This window comes from Thamnophis sirtalis, unplaced genomic scaffold, assembly GCF_051295495.1.
Source record: "Thamnophis sirtalis isolate CommonGarterSnake01/CBP01778 unplaced genomic scaffold, rThaSir2_p1.2 scaffold_3, whole genome shotgun sequence".
Lineage (NCBI taxonomy): Eukaryota > Metazoa > Chordata > Lepidosauria > Squamata > Natricidae > Thamnophis > Thamnophis sirtalis.
The window spans coordinates 144,809,492-144,831,110 of NW_028261383.1; the positions used below are offsets into that span (position 1 = coordinate 144,809,492).

At 39.7% G+C, this 21,619-nt stretch overlaps 1 protein-coding gene across 1 annotated transcript in view; it reads right to left on the minus strand.

Moving 5' to 3' along the window:
* ANKFN1 (ankyrin repeat and fibronectin type III domain containing 1) overlaps positions 1-21,619 on the minus strand; it is a 131,066-nt gene that overhangs the window by 74,320 nt on the left and 35,127 nt on the right. The window contains exons 5-6 of the mRNA XM_087710330.1: positions 21,376-21,489; positions 2,352-2,449 (exon numbers count right to left, since the gene is read on the minus strand). Of these exons, the coding sequence (XP_087566456.1) occupies positions 2,352-2,449; positions 21,376-21,489 (212 nt within the window). The remainder of the gene's footprint in view (positions 1-2,351; positions 2,450-21,375; positions 21,490-21,619) is intronic.

The following is a 21,619-nucleotide window of genomic DNA, read 5'->3' on the forward strand; positions in this document are numbered from 1 at the left end:
TCTAAGTAGCTGTGGAGAAGACCTTTAACTTTTTCCTCCTCTGCTCTGTTACTGAGGAAAGCGAGGGAAATGATACAGTACTGGCTTTGGGGGAAAATAATCTGTGAGCATCTTCTAAAACAAATATACAATTTTGAAAGAGAGTTTAGCCTGTAAACCACAGGAGCAAAAGAAAAGATTAAAATCTCACTTCTATCTGGTCTGATTCTTTTAAGTATTGGCTTCTCATCTTTTGGGACACATTAGATGCAAAATGCATTTCGTATAATGTACTTTGGGCCAGAACATTCACCTATCCCTAAAAATTACCCACTTCAATTTTAATGTTGTTCAATTTTGCATCTTCTCTTTTACAAGTTTATTTCTATATTTTTATTAGCATATAAACTCAGCAAAAAAGTTCATATTTTCACAGTTTTTTGAAAATATATTTTTTCCTTATACAAGCACACCCATTTGCAACTACTTTTCCCTAATATACTATATATCCTTTTCCCTTTGATATGCTCATTTTGGGATGCCCTTGTAAAATGCAACATTTGCATTTTGAGATTTACGATACATAACACATAATTTTTAAATTTAAGTTTTTTCAGAAGGAATAATACGGTAATTTTGGGGAAGTGCAAATTGAAAAACCTCATTAAAAACAACAACAAAGCAATTGTTAGCCTTTACTTCCATTCTTATCCCATTTAAAACATATAAGTTTGGTATTGATTTGTAGTATACCCTCCCCAATCACAAATCTCTCTTTTTTTTCTAGTCAGTCTAGAAAAAAATTGAAATTTACTCACCCTGCCCTTTATCCCTGTCAAAATTTCTTTCATTCCCCAAAACAACCTCTCTCATCAACTGTTCTTTCTTTGTTTAAATACTTAACTGCTGGGCATTGGGAACATCAGTAGATCAGCTGAAGAGGGAAAATATTTTGGAAATTGAGAAATGTAGAAGTAAATCTTGAAATTTCTCCTGATCAATATTTTAAAATCTAAGCCAAAAAGACAATTAGGGAATGCCATTTTTTCTTATTTAGAGAGTAACAGTATAAATCCACAAGGCTCATATCCAAACTAGGGATACTGTATATAATTTTGAATAAATCCAATCTTCTTTATGCAGGACTGATGTCATATTCCAGCTACTTAAAATGAATGAATGAATGAATGAAGATTCTTAGCCATTCAAGTTCATGGTTGTCTCAAATGTGCTTTTTTCAAAAGGTAACTGGACTATGTTTTTTTCTTGAGGAAGAAGACATTTTACTCCTCACCCAAGAAGCTTCATTAGTTTTGACTGGATGGTGGTGGGGAATCATATTTCTTTGCAGTGATCCGGTCGTTAGCACTCTCTCTGAGAACCATTGAAGCTACCTGGGGGTTTATCTCTGTTCTCAGGTTCACTTGAAGCTCTTATAAATGGTCCTAATGAATTACTCTATTAAATATTGGCCACAAAGCATAAATGGAAGCCTAACTTGGCACAAATCCAATGTTTGAAAACATCTTATTCAAACTTGGAATATTAACGTCAGAATAAACTTCAGTGCAGGTAGCAGCAATACAATCTAAATTCTTAGTTTGTAAGCAGTTTTAAAATCAGCAATGTTCCTATCCTGATTCTGACTCCCTGGGATTTGCCGTAGTCTAAACCCGTTATAAATTGAATGTAATGCTGACTGGATGTATTGTAAACATTATAGGCTTGGAGATGATAAACATGTTTTTATTTAGTCATTTTGTGAACAGAGAATGTACTTGATTTATTTTATTTTTTTGATAAATTAATTTCTGTTGCTGATATTGATGCTATTCTATTTTGCTTTCTTTTATTACCAACCAAATCCACATTCCGCTGCTTAGGAAGGACCAACGTGGAGGTAAATGTATTCACTCTCAACAGATTGTCTGTCAGGAGATCATTGGATTGCCCATCTTCCACCCACTTTTAATCTTTATAAAAACATACTTCTCCCCTTTCAAGTTAGTGCATCCAGCGACTTTTGTTTCCCCAGTGAAGCAGTGAAGACAGAATTGTTATTTTAGCCATCAGACATGGAGTCAGGATTGAATCTCTCAAAGCCTTTGATCTGCCCTAAGATTAGCCCCTGATCCATGGCATGGCCGGCTTTCAATCCAGTCTTTTCTGATCTCTCCTCACTAATATAGCAACTCGCACAAAAAGCAATGCAGCTTTCCCGCTCTTTGGTGATTTGGGAATGCTGGGTGCCAAACAGAATGTGTTTAATGACTTGCCAGAGAAATGACACTCAGCTGCTTCTCTCCAGCAGAGACTTCTCCTAGCATTTGAGACAAAAAAAAGGCAATTTGAATTAACAACTTTTAATTTACCATTGTGAGGCCGGTAATAGTGCATCTCAAAGACTGAAGGTTTTCCATTATGATCTCTCCGACCAAAGGAGAAAAGTCTTCGGAACAGCTCCATTCCACTAGAAAACAAAACCAAAAACGGGGAAGGTCAGATTAGCCTGGGTTGCTTTAGGAGGAAGTCTGTAAATGCTAAAGCACTTCAAAGCAATTTTTGCCTTCCAATTTTCTGAAGTCATTTTTCCTTTTTTTTTAATTTTACAAAATTACACAATCTTATGCAATCTCCGATGGCCTGGGCAGAAGCCTAGTTGCAGTCAGTGGGATTTATATTTAAGATATCTATGAGATGATACGATAAGCCTAGCAAGTAAAAACCGGAAAACAAACTGCAGCTGACAGATACAATTATTAAAGTAATACCTAAAAGATAAAACATAAGAGAATAAGTTATATTTAGTTGGACTTTAGTTCTTATCTTTATAGTTACCATTTCAGCTTGCAATACTGGGAGGTGGGAAAAGATGGAAGTAGAATCCAAAACATTTAAAGACTGGAAAAAGTTTGCTTGATACCTATTGTAAAGTTATCAGATCTGGGCTGCAAAAATTCAGATAACCACTAGATATCAGTAAAAGTTTTCTCTGCCATCATCTAGTAACCTCCAAATTTCTACTGCCCAAATCTGGTACCACGTCTAAAGAAAAAACACAAGTTAAATGTAAACACAAATGGGAAAGGAATTCCATAAGGCATTACCACCAAGAAGGCCTCTTCTCTGATAGATCCTTCATGTAAATTAAGTTCTACCTTCTCTTGTATCCTGGCCAAGAGCAGTGATACATTTCTTCTAACAGAAGAACGGCATTGGAAGGGATGTTGGAGGTCTTCTCGAACCTCATGTCCAAGCAGGAAACTCTATACCAGTGATGGCTAACCTTTTTTTTGTTGCATGCCGAAAGTGCCCACGCTTGCGCACAACAGCATGTGTGCCCACACCCTTAATGCAATGCGCACATGATCCCACTGTACGTCCTCCCCCACACACATGTGCATGACCCCCCCACATGTGCCCCACCCCTGCACATGTGTGACCCCCGTACACTCCCCCGTGCATTCGGCCCACCCCCCTTGCCCATTTTTGGCTTCCAGATTAGTGCAGGAGAACGTCCAGACCTCAAATGGGGTGAAGGGGGCCCGTGTGCAGCTCCCGTGCCCTGTTTCGGGCTAGAAGGCCTCCTGCACCAATCTGGAAGCAAAAATGGGGTGCAGGGGCACTGCTCGAGGCCCCAAAATGCAATGCAAATGCCCCCATGCATGTGCCCTTTTTACATGCATGTCCCCCACATGCACACTCCCCCCCCCACATACAAGGCAGAGACCCAAAGACCAGCTGGTTGGTGGAAGGCACGCATGCATGCACGGTGGAGCTGGGCTGGGGTAACAGCTGGCGTGCCTGCAGAGAGGGCTCTGAGTGCCACAGGTTCGTCATCATGGCTCTATACCAGGGGCAGTCAACCTTTTTATACCTACCGCCCATTTTTGTATCTCTGTTAGTAGTAAAATTTTCTAATCGCCCACCGGTTCCACAGTAATGGTGATTATAAAGTAGGGAAGTAAATTTATTTTATAAAATTTATAAAGCAGAGTTACAGCAAACCCCTACCACCCACCATGAAAGCTGGAACGCCCACTAGTGGGCGGTAGGGACCAGGTTGACTACCACTGATCTATACTATTTCAGACAAATTACTGTCCAATTTCTTTTTTTAAATCTTCAGTGTTGGAGCACGTACAACTTCAGGAGGCAAGTAGTTCCACTGATTAATTGTTCTACATTACGCTTCTTATGGGACTTTAGCTCTAAGTCCTTCTTCCAAAAATTGGCCCTCTTCAAACCTACTATGAGAAGTAAATACATCCAAGTTCAATAAACATTAGCTTTTCTCTCTTAACCTTGCATTCCCCAAGGCTTTAACAACATGAGTATCAGTGACTTTACTAAGAGCCACAGCACTATCTCCAGCCAGCACTACAAAAGGCTGTTAATCAAACATCTTGTAGGGGTTCTCTCTTGCATAGCTGCCATTCATTATAACCTGCCAGTAAGTGTCATTATATTTGATGGCTTTTCACATTTTCCATTGTAAACCACAATTTTTCTGGGCTTTATAACGTTCACTGCATTAAATCACCTAAAAGCAAAGCTGGATACACAAACTGCCAAAACAGACAGGTTCCATTACAGTGCCAGCATAAATTGGAGAAGACCATCCTAGTTGTTTAATGTCAAGCAAAAGGAATGTGCCGTCTTGTCAGAAGACCTGTACTGGGTGGGGGAGGGGGAGAAAGCCTACAATTTGAGGCCATTCTTTATTGTACATGATAGAAATGTGCAGAGCAAGAAGAGGAAGTAATTAGGAAAATTCTGATTTGTGCTGAAATGTATAAATTGACATGGGAATTGAAGAATAAAGATGAATCAGAATATTATAAGAGCTGAGATAAATTTTATCAATGGTTGGAACAAAAAAGGAAAGACCCCAAAAAAAGCAATGACTAAGATTTATAGAATAGAGATTAGAATTATGTATGAAACCATAACAGTGAAAATGCAAAGCAACATGGTTGGAAATACAATATTTTTATATTTGTAAATACTAAATAGACCAATTGCAAATAAGTATGGTGGTCATAATGTATAACTTTATATTTTAGTATGTAAGGCAAAGATTTTTCCAGGATGATTACACTGTGTCCAATGTTTTCATTTGTGTTCAATAAAAAACTTTTTAAAAAAAAGATAGAAGTGTGCAGTGTAGGTGACTGATAGAAAGGAAAGGAAGCAATACTTCAAGAATAATCAAGAGATGAGATATATTTTAGTAAATTTGGGCCAAGTGACTAGAAATCAAAGAAAAGAGGAGAAAAAAGGGAAGTAAAAGAATATAAAATGTATGATTTTTTAAAAATGTTTGCTATTATAATCTTAAAGAACAACTGTTGCATGCCCTATGCATTTCAGAATCGACCTTAAGTCAAATCTCATAGAAAACAACAATGGGCCAATGTTGTGGCCCAGCAGGAGCCGTTGGAGCTGCCACCAGACTCCGACAGCGAGGGGTCCTATGAGTCGGCCCTGGAGGATGTGGAGGACCCTGGACAGGGTTCTGACTCTGAGCAGGGCGCAGAGAGACTGGTTGGCCACCAGGTGGTGCCTGAGCCTTGGATCAGTGGGGAGGAGACAAGGGAGAGTGATCCAGAAACCAACAGTGAGTTGTTCTGGGATGCACGCCGTCGAAGAGCTACTCAGCATCAAGAACAATTATGTAATTACAGGAGGTAATTACACTCAGCTGATGGTCATTAGGCTCCTCTCCAGACTATAAAAAAGACTGCTTGTGCCACACCCTTCTTGCAGAAGTCAACACTTTGACTAAAGAGAAATTAACTTGGCAGGCTGGATTGCTGCTAGAGTTGGTCTGAATTGCTGCCAAGGTTTGTTGGACTTGCTGCCAAGGTCCTTATCTGTTTGTTTACTTGGCTTTCAGCCACCAAGATTCTGGTCTTGTTATTAAAGGACTCTCATTAAGCATGTCTCGGCTTTCTTTACTGGACGGAGGAGGGGTCAGAACAGGACAATATCAATGGGCTTGAATTAAAGTAATATGAATACAGTGGTTTAAGAGAATATCCATTACAGGCTAAGAATATCTAAAAAGCCTCTTTCAAGTCTGATTTTTAAAGGAATGGGCTGATGAATTTTGAAAAGGAAAGATAAAGCCAAAAATAATGCATTTAAAATAAAGAAAATCTTTTGCCTATCTGTAGTATGCTCAATATTTTTTTTTCTTTTTCACAAAACTTTCCTGGGATTAGAGATTATCTGTAAGACATACAGCATTTCTTTTTAAGCTATATTAATTATCTCTTATGAAAATTGTATCCTTTTTATGGTTGATAGGCATCCCTCCTCAAAGGGATGACCTTACTATGTCGGCTTTTCTTGCTTATCAGAAACAGAAAAGAAAATCACTATGGTTTATTTAGAGCTTGATTTTGCTCATATTAAAGCAGCAACATTCTTCTCCCAACCACCTCCAATTGTCTTGAAAATCAGATCTTTTTTGCTACTGAACATTTCATTAGTACTGTATTGGACAGATAGAGAACAGGGCTCCTGGACAGTGACTTTTATCACACAAACAGCTTGAGAACAGAGATAAATTCGCCATTCATAAATTCACACACATTCAATTTTCAAGCTACTAAGATTGTTGAATGAGCAGGAACAAAAACAGCTAAGGAAGTGACTGAAGCCTGGGAAACATGCCCCTCATCAATCAACAGGAGTGCTGATTTATCACCAGTATTTAGAAGGTGAGGGCTGCGCAGCACAAGCAAATGACAACTAACAACTTTAAAACCAGCCATCAACATATCCTGATCAAAATCTTTAAAAATCCACATACAACAGACACCATATAAATACCACACATAGAACACCACACATTCTGCTAGAAAGGTTTTGGGCTCCAGCACAAGTCCAAAGCCTCAGGAAATAAAACCTCTGGTCCCAGTGACTGACCCAGATTGGATCCTGCAACATTATCCTGGGACATGTATATGTGCCTTCAGTCATGATAAATTCATGGGATTTTTCATAATAACTGAAGGACAATTTGGTGCTAAAATAAAAAGTAGTATCCGAGTATCTGATGGGATAATCCACTCAACTACTGTCATAAGGAGCAAAGCAACAGCCAAAGAATGCAAATTTGCCTCTGAAGAACAACGTAATTTTGAATTCCTCCCCCATCCCTCCAACCCACATACCTTTTCCAGCTGTTTCATAGAGGATTTCAACTCTCCTCTTGTCTGCCATGATGAAAATGTAAAAAATGTAAAAAGAAAAAAGCAAGAGCTGCTGAAGTAAGGCTGGGTTAGCTGCTGCCAGAGCCTCCAATGGATGACTCTGCTTAACTGTTTTAAAAAAGCCTCTAAGTGCCCTCTACAGGATGAGGCGAGAGAACCACGTGCCTCATCTACATAAGGATTTTTTCGCCTTTTAACCCTTGCTTAACTCTGCTCAAGTGATCATAAAGATAGACTAAAGGAGGCACATGGTTCTCCCGCCTCCTCCTGCAGTTAAGCACTAAGCAGAGTCATCCACTGTGACTCTGGCAGCAACTACTTCAGCCTTTTTCCTTTTAATTTTTTTTTCTTTTCATGATGACAGTGGTGAGGCCCTGCCTCCCCTGCCTTCCCTGCCTGCACGTCACTGATATACACATACACACACACATATACATACACACACGTGTGTGTGTGTGTGTGTGTGTGTGTGTGTGTGTGTCTGATTTGAGATTTAAGTTAATTTCAAATAACCAACACAACTGCTGCAAATACATTGAAAATTCCCTCGTTCTCACACATTAAAAATTATAAAAATGATTCAAAGAAAGATGTAGGAAACCATTCTCAGGCCATATATTTGTAAAAGATATCATCAAAATATACAAGAAACAAAATATATAGTGCTAATTGGAAAGCCATTGTCATGCATGTCAATTGAACAACCTCTGGACTCATAATAAAGCATGGCCTACTTGACTCTTGAGGGTGACAATGAATGAAATATAATGCTAAGACCAGAAATAAAATAACAAAGTCTTGATATATATGTTTTTTCTTCAGCACTTCTGATAAAACATACCTCTCTGGCACACTCTGGTTAGTCTCTGGTTTGTTCTGCCATGTCAATCTGTGCAGTATGAATCTTGTCAGCATTATAAAAATCCTATGCTTTGCCAACTCATTGAACATTTTCAGGAGAAAAGCTTTTGGGAGGAATTCCATTCTCTTAGCTAATTCTAGCTTATTTGCCAACAGAAAATAAGCACCAAGTGTGGGTATTGGCTTGATTTATCACCTCACTATGTCATAGTACAAGAAGCATAGGCTGAATTTTAAAAAGACATGGCCGTAGTGATGCAGCCCGTGAAGTTTAATAGGTTAAGACAAACAGTTCTGTACAATTTCACTCACCATGCCATTTGTGGGGGGAAAAACCAGTTCATAAGTTTATATCTTCTCCAGGCTTCAAATCTAATTTTAAGAATTAGATTGGAGAGAATATTTTTTTTTAAATAAGAGCTCTTTTAATGAAGGAACTGTTTTGGTCTCCTAGAATGTATGTATGCCAAAATTGTATGTTCCACTTCAATTTCCCAACTACAACATACATACTCATCCAGTACTCCCTCTCCCCCCCCCCCCCACTCTCTCTCTCCATTGCCCGGACCATGACAAATTTTCTGTAACTTCTAAAGGCACTGTGTGTATGATGAGATGAGATACTGACCAAGAAAAGATTCCAGAATCACTTCAACTGTAAATCTGGATAAGCTTAATAAGTATTGGAGAACATGGAAATATTGAGACTAAATTGGGTTCAAGTTATTTTTCTTTAAAGAATCTGTGCAAAAGCTGACAACTGCATAAAGGAGGCGTGTCCAACACATGAACCATGGGCCACATGTAGCTCCAGAAGAGTTGTTCAAAAACATTTTCCGTGGTCACGTGGCCAGCATGGCTACATGCCAAGGGTGGGCGGAACATTGTTACCTTCCCACCAACGTGGCACCTATTAACCTACTTGCATTTGCTTTTGAATTGCTAGGTGGACAGGATTTGGAGGAGGAACGGGAGCCCACCCTGTTGCATGGCGCTCGGGTCTGAAACTCAGGCTGTCATCTCCAGCTGACAAACTCAGCATCTTTAACCACTGAGCCATCATACCCTCCTGTTATTTAACTATTGTATGTTATACATTAATTATACAATATATTTTATATATGTCCAACACAATTCCTCTTTACCCAATGTAGCTCAAGAAGGTTGGACAACAATGGTATAAATCATTTAATCTTTTGCCTCTTCTGAGAGACTTATTTCCTGGGCAAAGTCCCCCTGGGAATAGGGCGGCATACAAGTCTAATAAACTAACTAACTAACTAACTAACTAACAAAGAAAAAATTGGCCTATTTCTCTTTCTCCATTTCAAGATGAAGCATATATCAAACTGACAATGTATCTGAAGCACTTATAACTTACTGTGTAATACTAATGTTAGTTCACACATAACTGGATGAACAGACCCACAAAAACCAACTTAGCAACTACAGTATTTTGCCTAAGATTTCCATGGTTATAGGTTTTAAACCTAAATCCCTACTGTCTATCCTCCTCTGCAAGGTGAGAACGTTTTCTTCACCAAATTCCTTTCTCTGCCAAATAACAGTACAGGTATAAACTTCCCATGCAATGAAACATTTTTTTAAAATCTTTTTCAGAGGTGCTTCAAACGATATGTTCCAAAATGGAGGCCTTTCTTGACAGGAGTACACTGAGTATTCCTGCTATTTTTCCCCCTGCCTAACAAAATCCTTATATACTTGCTAAAACACAGCTACTGAAGATGGTGCTTGGGGATCAAAGAAATTCTCTCCTCAGCATGGGGTCTTTTAAGCTGTGAAATCTTACTTTCCCTGACAAAGCACTGACTTTCAGCTGAAGAATGAAAACCAGAAGCCTCCAAGACTAGAGAAAGAGGTCAGGGTGGGAACAGCAAGCATAAGCACCAAAATAAGCCTTTTAATATCAATAATTATTATGTAATGGCAAAAGGGAGCAATTTTACTCAGAATTAGGCTACTCTTTTATGGCATTATCTATCTGAATAAATAGGATAAAGAAGGAATGGCAAATCAATCTAAATCAGTGTTTCTCAACCTTGGTCACTTGAAGATGTCCAGACTTCAACTCCCAGATTTCCCCAGCCAGCATGGGGAGCCTTGGATGGTCACTAAACGAATAGTATACTACCTGTGTATACCACTTTTGAACTAAACATTACTACAAAGTGATTGCTAGCAGATTTCACAAATTATATAGCATTACATTCATGTGGTGAAAGCTTCTATATTGGAGGTCTATCAGAGGGCATCATCTGAAAACAAAGGCATGACACATTAATTCTGCAGTGCAACCCTTATGGTAGCATTTCTCTAGCAGTTCACCTCCAGCCTATAAAATCAGCAGAATCATGTCAGTCAGTTGGATTGCCTGAATGGGAGGAAGTAAAGAAGAATCATGATCAGGTTGCTTTGGCTTTAAAGATACAGATAAACAGTGTTGGAAGGGACCTTGTAGGTAATCTACTCCAACCCCCCACCCAAGCAGGAGAGCCTACACCATTTCTGACAAATGGCAGTCCAATCTCTTCTTGAAAGCTTCCAGTGATGAAGCTCCCACAACTTCCGAAGAGTGGCAACTAGACACCCTAAACGGAGGCCTTTGCATGTCTTACTTTTGGGCAGCTTAGAAGAGCTTTCCCTAACCTGCCACCCTCTGAATGAGTTAAATCTCAGAATTCTTTAATCAGCATGGCCCAGAGGCCAGACCTGGGGGGAAAATAGATTCTACCACTCTCAGTGAATTTAAATAAGATGCATGTTTTTATTTAGGTTTTAAGATATATTGTGCAAACATTAGCATGCCATAGTTCTCAACTGGTATGCCATGACATATAGCAATGGGTTGATGTATTACTAGGGTGGCACAAATGCTATTTTTTCATTTTTTGCATTATAGCAACAGCAGTAGCAATAACAATAGTGCTTAGGCTTATGTGCCGCTTCATAGTGCTTTACAGCCCTCTCTAAGCAGTTTATATAGTCAGCATATGGCCGCCAACATTCTGGGTCCTCATTTTACCAACCTCAGAAGGATGGAAGGTTGAGTCAACCTTGAGCCAGTAAGAATTGAACTTCTGGCAGTGAACTTAATTAGCCTGCATTACTGCATTCTAACCACTGTGCCACCATGGGTCCTGCTTATGTTTATTCTATTCTATTCTTCAGGTGTGAATATACAGACAGACAGACAGACAGACACACACACACAGAGACACATGAATATATATATTCACCTTGAACCATTTCCTACATGTTTAAAAATTCTTATATATGATTAATTTTCTGGTGTGCCTCAAAGCAATGCTATATTCAATATTATGCCATGGATTCAAAAAGATTGAGAACCACCGGTGAGAGAATGACCAAAGCATTATTATCCTATTTTCTACATATGCACAAATGACTGAAAAGGGTCATCCTATGTATGTTTGCAAAGCTGAGTCTCCTAAAATTTCAGAGAAACCATTTTCATACCTAATAAGACAACAAGGACATTCCCGAGAAATTGCTTTTAAAATTGAGGCGTAATAGCAATTCCATGTGGTTTTAAAATACTTAATTAAGTCATGTATATTTGAACTAGGACTCATTAATATAATTGCATTGTTTTAGACTTTCTAAATGTCTAAATGTCACATTCCCTTGCAGTAAAACATTATAACAAAGCTCTGATGGTTATTCCCCATTGCTAAGTACAGTACCTAAAACAGAATCCTTTGAACCAGACAGATAGAGGGGAATTTCAAAATGTTTTTCCTATTAAACCATTGATGTACTTATTTATTTTAAGTCACACCATATTGTGAATAAAGTCCTTGAAGTAGATTCCAGAAACAGATAAAACTATAACAAATAAAATAAAAATAAATATTCTAAAAGTCAATTACTCTCAATTTCCCACATACTATTATAAGCCCTTAAGTTTTCTTGACTTGTATTTGTAAAGAAAATTCATGTTCTAAACATTGGTTTGTGTAAAATCAGCTGGGAAAGGAAACCAGGGCTCTGTGCACAATTTTTCAAGTAGAAAATGATGTTTTGTTTCAAGCTTCTAGGGAAATGATTTCAGTTGAGTATACTCTGATGGAACAAAACATGAATTGATTTGATGGCCACAGGGAACACTGGAACATCTTGCTAATTTTTCTTTCACTCCCTGGCTAAGTGAATAGGTGGAATGAAAAAAAAATCCTGTACAGTGTGTGGGAGATCAAACAGGTTCTTGATGTGCCTTGCTGACAATTTTGTCTTATAAAAGGTAGAGGAGGGAACAAGCGGGGCAGCTATATTGGACTTAATTCTCACTAATAGGGATGAAATGGTTGAGGGAGAAGAAGTTATAGGAACCTTGGCAGAGATTAACCATGTCATACTTGAATTCGCCATAATGCAACCACAGGTAAGTGAACCAAGCCAGACTATTGTTTTAGGTTTAGGTTTAGGTTTATTGGATTTATATGCTGCCCTTCTCCCAAAGGACTCAGGGCGGCATACAACATAAAAACACATATTACAAAAGTTAAAAGAAAGATTAAATAGAATATCCAAAAAACCCAATAGACATTTACAATGAGATTTAGAAATTAAATTAAAATTAACAATTAAAATTAATAATTTATTCTATTCAGGCCAGGCCAGCTTGCTGGAAAAGTCAACTTTTTAGGGCACGTCAAAAGGACTGGAGGTCGGGAATTATGTGAAGCTCCGGGAGCAGCTCATTCCAAAGGGAAGGCGCTCCCACAGAGAAGGTTCTCCTCCTGGGGGTCGCCAGCCGACACTGCCTGGCTGATGGCACCCTGAGTAGGCCAACTCTGTGGGATCATACTGGATGGTGGGAGGCTACCAATGGCAGTAGGTGGTCTCGCAAGTACCCTGGGCTTAAGCCATGGAGCGTTTTAGACTTTAAGAAAGTGGATTTCACTTCTGGGGGGCGTGGCCTGTTGCCGAGGAGGGCTCCACCGAGCTCCTCAGAGATCTGGTCTGTATATCTAAATAAGATCATAGATAGCACCCCTTTTTGGCTAAGAAAGGGGCAGGGAGGATAGCCCCGTAGGTTAGGATCTAATCGTAAGCCACAGCCTTTTTTCTTTTATGGCTGTGGAAAGAGATTAGATCCGGCCGAAGCGGAGCTTTTATCTCCAGCCATTTCTTCTCAGCTGCCTTTTTTTTTGGCAGCCCCAGACAGGCTAGCCCCCCCCAGGACAAGACAAAGTTTTTTCAAGCTAGAATTGATACGGGCGGGTCCCACCCCTGTGAGATTTATGTTTTTATTACTATTGTAAATACCAGCACCATTCGTCTTAGAGACTTCTTTGTCTAAATAGACCTCAAAATGGCGATTTCTCTCCGTGGATGATTGATGTACTTAGCCGGTGTTATCTTCCTGCAGACTGCTCCTTAACAAAATAAATTTTTCTTCTTTGGAAATAGAGGGGAGCGAAGCTCTGCTTACTTGCTTATTTATTATGCCACCCAAGTCAAAGAAGCGTCTTGCTACAAAAGAATTTAAAGAATCTTCATTGGAAACACAGCCTTTGTCTCCTGTGCCTTCTGCTGGGGAACTTTTAACACAGGAATATCTCCTTAAAATGCTTAACGCTTTTAAGAAAGAAATCAGGGAATTTGTATTGGAATTATATGATGATCTAAAATCTAAAGTTAATCAAATGAAGGCGAATACGTTTGCAGCTGTGTCTGCCCTGTCAGATTACTCTGCTGAAATAGAAAACAAATTGGAAAGTCTGGAGAAGGCTAACTTTAATTTGACTACCAATATTGAAATTTTACAACAGAAAATTAGAGACAATGAGAAACAGCTTATGATGATAAATTTTAATAGGAAGGCATCTGCGGTAAGAGTCAGAGGATTCCGTGAAAAGGAGCAAGAGAATTTGAAACAGACCTTTGCTGAAGCCTTCAGCCATGCGCTGGGAAGCCCGGGACTTAACTTTGATTGGCAGATTCGGAAAATTTATCGCCAGAACTCATTGATAGCGGAACAGCGACAGCTCCCGAGGGACATAATTATACATTTCTCTACAAAAGAATCTAGAAATGCGATTGTGCAAAAGTTTCATAATAACAGTCTCCGAGTTGACAGCCAAGACCTGATTGTTTTTAAAGATATTCCTTCTCAGATGCTGAAAGCAAGAAGGGATTACGCCTTTTTAACTAAGGAGCTTAGGAGCCAACAGATTCGATACAGATGGGAGGCCCCTGCCGGTATCACGGTTACATTTGAGAATCAAAGATTTCGTCTTAACTCTGTTTCGGAGGCTCAAGATTTCTATTGTAGGATTCTGAAGGCGGGACTTCCTGACGCGTTTGGAAGAGTGGAGAGACAAGCGGAAGGAGAAGCCGAGCGGCTGGCCATGTGGTTGCAAGATGGAGGGGGTAGCCCCTCCTCCCTCGGAGAAGTAGAAAAACGGAGATCGAGAATTTAGACATTTCAAAATGCTTGAGGAAAAAGAATGCGGAATGATTTAGGGTGTTTAAACTTTGTTAGAAGGGACTACTTTAAAATAGAAGGATAACTGATTCTTGCTGAAAGTATTATTTGAATATGTGGAATGATCCATGTTATTTAATTTTTATATGAAGGGAAAGTTGGTTGAAATTGCTCTGAATTACATTTTAAACAAATGCTAGTATAAATTTGATAGTGGTAAATATCAGACAAGTAAGGGATGAGGGTAAAATGCATGTGGAATGAACTACGTTATTTGAGGTAAACATTAGACAAGCAAGGGATGAGGGTAAAACTTATGTTGTTTAAAGCTTATTAGAACAGAAAGTCGGTTGGGATTATTTTAAGATAATGTGTAAAAAGAATGCTGAATGATTTATGTTGTTTAAACTTTGTTAGAAGGGACTATTTTAAAATAGAAGGTTAACTGACTCTTGCTGAAAGTATTCGAATATGTGGAATGACCCATGCTATTTAATTTTTACTTGAAGGGAAAAACTTCAGACAAGTAAGGGAAAAGGGTAAAACGCATGTGGAATGAATTACGTTATTTAAATCCTATTAGAAGAGGAAGTTGGTTGGAATTATCTTAAGATAGAAATTGATTTCTGTGTAAAGTAATATCTGATTTACGCTGCTTAATTTTACTAAGAAGGGGAAGCTTGGCTAGATTATTTAGATTTACTGTTTGAAAAGGGGGTAAAGAAAGATCATTCATCCTGTGTAAAATTTTACCAGAAGGGAAAGTTTGATTATTTGTCTGTAAAGTTATATTTGAATATATGGCATGAACCACGTTGCTTAAATTTTATCGGAAGGGATCATAAGGTTTAGGAAGAGGAACGGGAGAACCTACAGAAGGTTGGGGTAAATAGCAAAGAAGTAAGAGACGAGAATAAAATATAGATAGAATGATTTATACTATTTAAACATAGATAAAGATGGGGGGCTGAGATCAACACAAAGAGTGGTTTCTTTTTTTTTTTCCTTTTCTTTTTTCTTTTTTCCCCTTTTTTCTTTCTCTGTTTTTTCTCTGTTTTTTCTTTCTTTTGATATATTATTTTTTTATTTTTTATTTTATTTTTTAATCCATATGTACACAAGATATTTTAGACAGAAGGTAGCGCCAGGTGTGGGCCCTGGGAAGTTGGGAGGATTAGGGATGGGGATTTGTGGGGGGGTGGGGTGGGGGGGTGTTAACATAGCCTTAATAAGAACAAGAATGTATTTATATACGGTGGTTTTTTTTTTTTATTATTTCCTTTTTTTTCCCCCTTGGTTCATTTTACCTTTATCAGATCAAACAACACTCGAATAAAGGCATACACCAAGGAGGGAGGTAGAGGGAAGGAAGAGGGAGGAGTAAGGAAGGAGTAAGGGGAATGTAAGGAGTAAGGGGAATGTAAGGAGGGTGTCTGGGGAGTAAGGGGAGAAGGAAGGTTTGAGGGGAAAGGGAAGTAGGAGGGGAGTGTTAGAGGGAGAAAGGAAAGTTGGAGGGGGTAGATGGGGTGTATGGAGGATGGAAGGGTTAGGTGGGGTTGTGAATGATGAGTTGTGTTTCCTTTTTATCTGTTCGTTTTATTCCCTTTTTCTTTTCTTTTTTTTTTCTTTTCTTATAGTGAATACCCTGTATATAAATGATTGCAAATGGAATGTGAAAATTGAATAAAATATAAAGAAAGTGGATTTCAACAAGCAATTTGTCTACGGTGCATAAGCTCTCGGTATACATACAATAGTGATAGATCATTATCATAGTCATTGTAAAAACACATTCATCATAAAACATTAAATGGTCTAAATGGGGTAGAAGGAGAACTCAGAAAATTTGCAGACAATGCCAAGTTGGGGGAAGAATAGGTAAGACTTTAAAATATAGACTCACGATTCAGAAGAATCTTGACACATTTGAGTACTGGGCCCTATCCAATAAGAGGCAGTTCAGTGGTAAGATACCATAAGTAAGGTCTTCACTTAGGCAGGAAAAACCAAATGTATACGTTTAGAATAGACTGGTACCTAGCTTAACAGTAGTAACTGTGAGAAGGATACAGGTGTCCTAGTGAACCATCACTTATGAGACAGCAGTGTGCTGCAGCTGCCAAAGCCAATGCAATCCTAGGCTGCATCGACAGAGGGATAGCATCAAGATCACAAGAAGTGATAGTACCGCTTTATACTGCACTACACTTGGAACACTGCATTCAGTTCAAGTCACCACAATTCAAAAAAGATGCTGAGACCCTAAAAAGTCTGCAGAAAAGAGCAACTGCCTGGGCTGGCACCAATTGGTGAAGGCGGTCCACGTCGCGTCGTAGTTGTGAGTGGTGGATTTCCTTCTGGAAGCCTCCAGGGTGCTGATGACTCTGGAAGAGATCTGGACCCCCTCAATTGCTCCCGCTCAAGCACCAGGCGGTTAGATTGAGCCACTGATGACTGGGACCTGGGAGAGAGTGGACCACGGGGAGTGGCAACTTCATCCCAGCATCTTCAGGAGTCTGAGGAACGACTAAGAGAGTTATTCTAGCCTGTCGACAGGAAGAATTACGAGTGATATGATAGCTGTTTTCCAGGGTTTGAGAGGCTGTCACAGAGAAGAGGGGATTGACTTATTCTCCCCTCGAACATCAGGGGACAGAACAAAAAGTAATGTGTAGAAGCTTGTCAGACGTCCAATTTAGAACTAAGGAGAAATTTCCTGACAGCGAGAACAATTAATCAATGGAATAGCTAGCTTCCCAGAGTTCTGGGTGCTTTTTCACAGGAGATTTTAAAGAATAGACTGGACAATCATTTGACCTTGATGAGATAAAGTCTGCTGCCTTGAGCAGAGAGAGTAGGAGTAGAACATCTCCCAGGTCCCTTCCAGCCGTATGATTCTACATTCCATGTTTTATGATATATACTGCCAGCAGCCAGTCAACTTGCAGAATATAGTAATTGGGGAAAACACTTCTTTAAAAATGAAAACAAATCCACACAGGCACAGCTCTACCCCCTAGGAAATCCCTGACTTTAATTTAAAATCTATTATCAGATACTTCTCCCTTCACTCTCCGCAGATCCCGAGACTCTGAGCCAACACCTTGACAAGATAAAACAGATAATTGTTTTAACTTTCCAATGCGGTGGTACCATTACTGCCTGAAGATAAACAAACACAGCCAGAAAGGCAGAAATTGTACATCGTGCTATTCCAATGAAATTGTCTTAATGTTTTCTTTTCTTTTTGAAATCCTCTTAGCCAATTCTTCTGCAAGCACTGCCACTCCACCTATTTAACAAGATTAAGCTACAGTTTAGCACACTCCCTTTTTGCCATCCATCTGCCAGGCACAACCTCAGTAAAAGCAACCGAAGGGGATGGTGTTTCTGAATTATATGAATGACATGAATACTAAAGCTACAAGACCCAAGAGCATGCACGCAGGGCACGCACCGTATGTGAACAAGCTGACCTGACTGAAGCCACTTTGACCACTTCAGTGTTGCCACACTGGAGCTGAGGGATAGGGAGGGGGGAATTTGAGACAAAGGGGTATTTGTAGCCAAAACAACATATTTTCTCTTGGGAACCAAGGACATTCTCACACCTGGTCGAAGGAAGGTGGAGTAATGCCACCCAGCTGCCAGCCTGCACTATGATTGGCCCATGTGACTGATGGTTTTGAGAAAGTAGAAAAACTTTTACTTCTAATTAGGTGAAAACCGCGGGAATTGGTTTTCACCAGATATGTGCCAATATGATAATTCCAATAAAAGTATTCTTTGAGGAATCTACCTGCCTCAGAGTCTTGCTTGCTATGGATTTATTACTTGGAACCTGACACAAAGCAAATTCTTTGGATTTTTAAATTCATCTGGAAGCTCAACATCAATAGGACACAAAAGTACGCATAGCATGTGCACACATATGGTAGTGCCAACCGAACCAACCCTATATTGGTAGTCTTTGCATTTTTGCAACCTCAGGAGCATTGCCAAAACTAGGAAAACAGTTGTTTCCATAGACACCTGTATCCCTTTCACTACCAAATAGTATTTTCCAAGTGAGTCTCAAGTTGCATTAAAAAAAAATAATAGAAGCAATGTCTTGCTGTTGGATGCAGCCTTCTCTTTCTGCTGCACTGTTGCCTTCCTCTCAAGATTTCACATGTTACCTCATCCAATTTAAACCAACAGGACCGGTGATTGGATCAGCCCTTGCTGCTGATGAAAATTCATAAAGCAAGCATCCCCAATCCCAAGCTTGAAGCAAAACAGCTTATTTTGGTCTGACCTCAAAACAAAGACCTTGGAGCGTATATATTTTGTTTCACGCTTAGAGCACTTCAAAGAGCTATTCTGAGGTTGGGTTACTTCAAAGTCTACCAGTTTTCTGTAAGAAAAATTCCTATGGAAAGCAACAGTTGAGAGATGGATTCCTTCTCTGTCAGACTATTTCTTGAGTGTGTCTTCCCAAGGAAGGTTTGCAATCTGTGTACACTTGCTGTAAATTACAGGTATAGTTTATTCCTAAACTTGAGTAAGAAAGCATAAATAAAACAACAGCTTGAGAAAGATTTGTGACAGCTATGTCCAAGCTAGTGCCTCAAATATTGCCTAGAGATATTCCAGTGTCAGGGTTCCAAATGTAATGCATCCAAAAGTAAATCAGAGTCCAAGGCAAAGTAGTGCTCAAAATTCCAATTTATGAAGAGACCCATTTTGGCACATCTGGGAAAACCCTAATCTGAAAGCTTCTGTGGTTCCCCTCACCTTCTTGAAAGTTCAAGATCTTGCCCCCACACCCACAAGCCAATCACATGGTCCAATCTTCCACTGCCATGTTGGCTGTTCTACCCATCCAGTTCCAGTCAGGTGCAGAGACAAAGGATGACCTTGGCTTTCTAGAAAGAAAGCTACATAATATGCAACTCCCTACAATCCCCCCTCCCATTTTCCCACAAAGAAAATGCATAGCAGAATAACAGAAAGTGTGGAAGGCCTGAGGTCCAAAAGCAAAGGCCTGACATCCAGATTCCATCGTTCTCAATCACTATGGCCAATTGAAATGGAGAGATAATACTGGGGGAGCCATCGAACCAGTGGTGGGATTTGAAATTTGTTACTACTGGTTCTGTGGGTGTGGCGTGGCTTGGTAGATGTGGCATGGTGGATGTGGCAGGGGAAGGATATTGCAAAATCTGCATTCCCTCCCCACTCCAGGGGAAGGTCATTGCAAAATCCCCATTTCCTCCTGATCAGCTGGGACTCAGGAGGCAGAGAATAGATGGGAGTGTGGCCAGGTAGAGGTGGTATTTACCGGTTCTCCGAACTACTCAAAATTTTCACTACCGGTTCTCCAGAACTGGTCAGAACCAGCTGAATACCACCTCTGCATCCAACACATTTAAAAGGCACTAGATTGGGGGAAGTTAATTTGTATATGCAATCACACAATGTAACAAATTCCAGTTTTAGTCCAGGGCTCTCTTGTGGTTACAATTGTACATGGCTCTAGAAACGGAAAACAATCTACATTTCAGTGAAATAGGCTGGTAACCCCAAACACCACCAGGAAGTAGCAATTAAGTAACTATGGGGCTCTTGTGATAATCCTTAGTTACTACTGAAGCAAATATTCCTGCTCTTGCTTATTTATTAATTTATCTCCTGCCTTTGATACAGGAATTCAGAGCAATGTACAGATAAGCAATCCCTCCTCCCGCTTTTCCCCATAATAACACCTTGTGCCTTTCATCAAGGAATAGGCCCCACTTTCAGCTTCTCTCCCCCCCCCCATGTTTTCTCATCTGGGATAGTATCAATCGATAAGTGAATTCATGGAAGCCAATCTTTAAGGACTTGTGAAGAATAAAGGGAATTATGGCAAGAGCAAAATGAAGACAAATTGTACTTAGTCAAAACACTATTTTCTCCAAATGATAATGAGGAAGTAAAACATTGTGAGCTGTACATGTCGCTAGAAAGGAGGACTAGCATTCAGTGTTACAAATATTCAGTGGTGAATCCTGAAAAACAACAACTGAGGAGTGACTGTCTGAATTCTGTCTGAATGACTGTCTGAATTCAGTGGTGAATCCTGAAAAACAACAACTGAGGAGTGACTGTCTGAATTCTGCATTTTCAATATTATATTGAGATGTTCTACCTGGGGTATTTATGACTGGTAATACATTTAAGTTTTGTTGAGCAACTGAGAGCTATGACCTTTATTTTCCTTTCCTTTCTTCTCCTCCCTTCTCCTCTCCTCCTCTCCCCTCCCCTCCTCTCTCTCTCTTCTTCCCTCCTCTCCCCACCTTTCTCCTCTCCTCCTCTCTCTTCCCTTCTCCACTCCCCTCCTCTCTTCTCCCCTCCCTTCCCCTCTTCTGCCCTCCCCTCCCTTCCCCTCTCCCCTCCACTCCTCTCCCCTTTCCTCCCTTCTCATCTCCTCTGCTCTCCCCTCCGCTCCCCTCCCTTCTCTTCTCCTCTCTTTCCTTTCCTAGGTTTGAGCAGGGAAGGTTCTGTGTCATTTCTAGTTATTCTTAATTATTGTCAAGACCATGTTAGAGTTTAAACATGCTGTCACTGAAGAGACATAAAGAAGAGGGAGGGAGAGATGGAGGAAGGAAGGAAGGAAGGAAGGAAGGAAGTAAGTTTGAGGCACACATGGTTTTAAGGTGTCAGATTGTCTTCTCATTACTAAAATAAATCAAATATATTGTAGTTCATATCTAATCCAGATTGGGGAACTACTTTCAACTACATCAAAGATATAAAGCCCCTATTTCGTTTAACACACATTCCTGAAAGCTCGTGAAATTGATACAAATCTATTACCTTTGTATTTTGTCACCACTGCTGAATTGATGCTATGAGGCTCTTGGAAAGTGACAGTGAGTGATGTGCTGCTTGTTACCATAAGGCAGATGTTGGTTGGTGCCTCAGGGGCTCCTGTGAACAGAGAGAAAACACTGTACTTCATGCGGAACAAATACTTTTCAAACAGTGCCCTGGGTCATTGAAGAAATGAGTCGAAGCCTTGCAACAAGGGTGAGCTTTCTACTGAAGTCGCTTGTGTTTG